This window comes from Crocuta crocuta, unplaced genomic scaffold, assembly GCF_008692635.1.
Source record: "Crocuta crocuta isolate KB4526 unplaced genomic scaffold, BGI_CrCroc_1.0 scaffold415, whole genome shotgun sequence".
Taxonomy (NCBI): domain Eukaryota; kingdom Metazoa; phylum Chordata; class Mammalia; order Carnivora; family Hyaenidae; genus Crocuta; species Crocuta crocuta.
The window spans coordinates 2,130,688-2,133,412 of NW_027531525.1; the positions used below are offsets into that span (position 1 = coordinate 2,130,688).

A 2,725-nucleotide genomic window follows, 5' to 3' on the forward strand; every position below is an offset into this window, starting at 1 on the left:
CACTCCTGTCGCTCCATGGTCGGGGTGACACCACCTTGTGTCGGAACACGTTCTCCTGCCACCATCTGTCTTGTCTGGGTCCTATCTTGGCCCTGGACATCAGTCCCTCTGGTCTGGCCATGGGTGGACTCCTGCGGCTGGGTACCAGGGCTTCCTATCTGACCACTCCTGTCCTGCTCCATGGTCGGGGTGACACCACCTTGTGTCGGAACACGTTCTCCTGCCACCATCTGTCTTGTCTGGGTCCTATCTTGGCCCTGGACATCAGTCCCTCTGGTCTGGCCATGGGTGGACTCCTGAGGCTGGGTGCCAGGCCTTCCTATTTGACCACTCCTGTCCCGCTCCACACTTTGGGTGCCATCTGTCTGGGTCCGAGTTCCAGTGCCAGTCACTGGTTCAGTTGTCTGGTGGGCTCTGTCTTGTTCCCTGGCCCGCGACTGTCTCTCTGACTCCCTCTCTCTGGTCTGGTGACTCTTGTCTTCTCTCACTCTCTGGGTCTGCTGTGCACATCCCCCAGCTTGTGTCTGCCAACTCTCTCTCTCTTGTCTCTGAGACTCAGACTGCCTATCCTGGCCAATATCCTGACCATGGGTTTGAGCCCCGAGCCCCACCTGTCCTCTGGAGGCTTGTGTGCTCTGTCCATGTTGGGTCTCCTCACGATGCTGTTCTTCCCTAGCCATCCCCACCTCAGTTCTGCTCTGTCTTTCCCCCAGCTCTTGTGAGTCCCCAGTAGGGTGGATTCCAGACTCTTGAGATCCACAAGCCCCTTCAGGAGTCTCGCTCAGTGTCTTGAAACAGGCTTGGGCGACTTTAAACACCAGGACCAGGAATTCCTTGAACTCCACAGCCCCTGTGTCATCTTCATCCAGCAGACGCAGGACTTCATCCACGGTGGCAGGATCATGGGGTTTCTGGGGAGGAGAAGAGGCAAAGTCAGCATACCTCCCCTGGGGAAAGTGTGGTTGGGCCAGTGCACTCAGTCTGCAGTCTTCCCATCCCTGAGTCAGGGAGCCTACCTGTGCCAGGCTCAGGGTGCATACATAGCTACAGCAGCCCTAACATTAAATAGCTTTCAGTGTGCAGCCCTACTCACAAGAGTAGGAAGAACCTTTTGGTTTATATCCTCTGTGTCTGGCATAGTTTCTGGCTTACAGGAGAACTGGAGCAAGACTCAATGAAGAATGAATGAATGATTGAGCTCTTAATGATTCTTTGGGCTGTCTTCGGCCCCTGACCCCTGGCACTGAGTGAGATTCTCTCCAACACCCAACACCAGGAGAAGCACAGAAGGAACATGGCCTCAAGGAGATTCTGTGAGATCTTCACTGAAGCTCAGATGTTTTCCCAAGATGGGGTGGGTGGGGTCTGGTGGACCACAGGTTGGCCTGAGTATGCAATCTGCTGTGCCTACACAGCCCTGTCTCTAAGACCATTGTCCAGGTTGCATTAGATGGGAACCAAAGGCAGGGAGAGGCAGGGAAGTGCATCAAGGGCCTGGGTCTGCTTTGCTGGTAGGGGGAGAGAAGGAGGGGGCTCCCAGAGTGTCCTCCCAGCTGATGACACCCAACTTGCCCTCAGAAACACATGTCTGATGTGACCATTCAGTTAATATTTTTGCAACTGCAAGACACAGAGCTCTGCTGCTAATAAATGAATGGATGAATTTCTGATAGACATAAGGAATGGCTACTGCATCAGATTTAAGAAGCAGCAGAAAGCAGCAATTACTTGCATTTCTAGAATACCCAAAGGCTCTATTCTTCCCTGAGCTATCCCTTTTGGGTCCTTTCACCTTGTCTCCAATTAGAATTAATTGAAATCAAGGTATTTTCTCTAGGGAAACTACCATCTTTGTTCCTTTGCCTTCCTTTTCTCCTCCTCCACAACTACCAGGAGGTCCACTGGGCTTGCCTCTTCAGTGGCTACCTCTTCAGACTCCTGAAGCAAAGCATCTGCAGGCAAGCCCCTTTCCTCTCTCCTCTCCCCACCTCCCCACCTGGCCGGGCACATCATACCACAATGACATCAGCAAACTCATGCTCCAGGAGCTTTTTCAGCTCCCCCCGGGTGAGCACTGTGCAGTTGCCCTCGGTCCTGGCGTATCGCCCAAAGGCTTCGATGATCCCATTAATGTTTCGCAGTAACTGAGGCATCTTTGGATCCAAGCTGGAGAAAGAAGCAAAGCCCCCGTGGGGGCTCCAAAATCAACCTCAGGATTTCCTCCTGCCCCTTCCAGGTCTTTCCTCACATATTCAGCTCTGCCTCTGTTGTCTCTGAGTCTTCCTCTCCCTTTCCTACGTAATGGACTTTATGAATGGGAAAGAGGGGTACATTATGGTTAGCGACAGGCTCCAGAGTCAGGACTTCTATGCCAGCCTCACCACCTACCTGTCAGGTGAGCTAGGGCAGTTTGCTCTGCCTTTCTATACCTTGGTTTACTCATTGTGAAATGAAGGTAATAACAGTATTTACTTGATAGGATTACTGTGAAGATTAAAAGAGATAATTCATATAAAGCACTTGGCAAATGCTGGCTTATACTAAGTGGCAGCTATTAAATATCATTATGATGTTATTATATACATACATAATGTGTGTATATCTGTGTACACTACTGCTCACAGAGTACTTCCATATGCATCATCTCTTATAATCCTTATTATCTCCACTTTTTTTTTTTATAGGTGAGGAAACAGGCTCAGAGAAGTGAGGTGATTTGTTGCTC

General features: G+C 50.8%; 1 protein-coding gene across 1 annotated transcript in view; it reads right to left on the reverse strand.

Annotated features, from left to right (window-relative positions):
* CRNN (cornulin) overlaps nucleotides 1-2,153 on the reverse strand; it is a 3,221-nt gene extending 1,068 nt beyond the window's left edge. The window contains exons 1-2 of the mRNA XM_077772496.1: nucleotides 2,016-2,153; nucleotides 197-911 (exon numbers count right to left, since the gene is read on the reverse strand). Coding sequence (XP_077628622.1) covers nucleotides 197-911; nucleotides 2,016-2,153 — 853 coding nt within the window. The remainder of the gene's footprint in view (nucleotides 1-196; nucleotides 912-2,015) is intronic.
* Nucleotides 2,154-2,725: the final 572 nt, after the last annotated feature.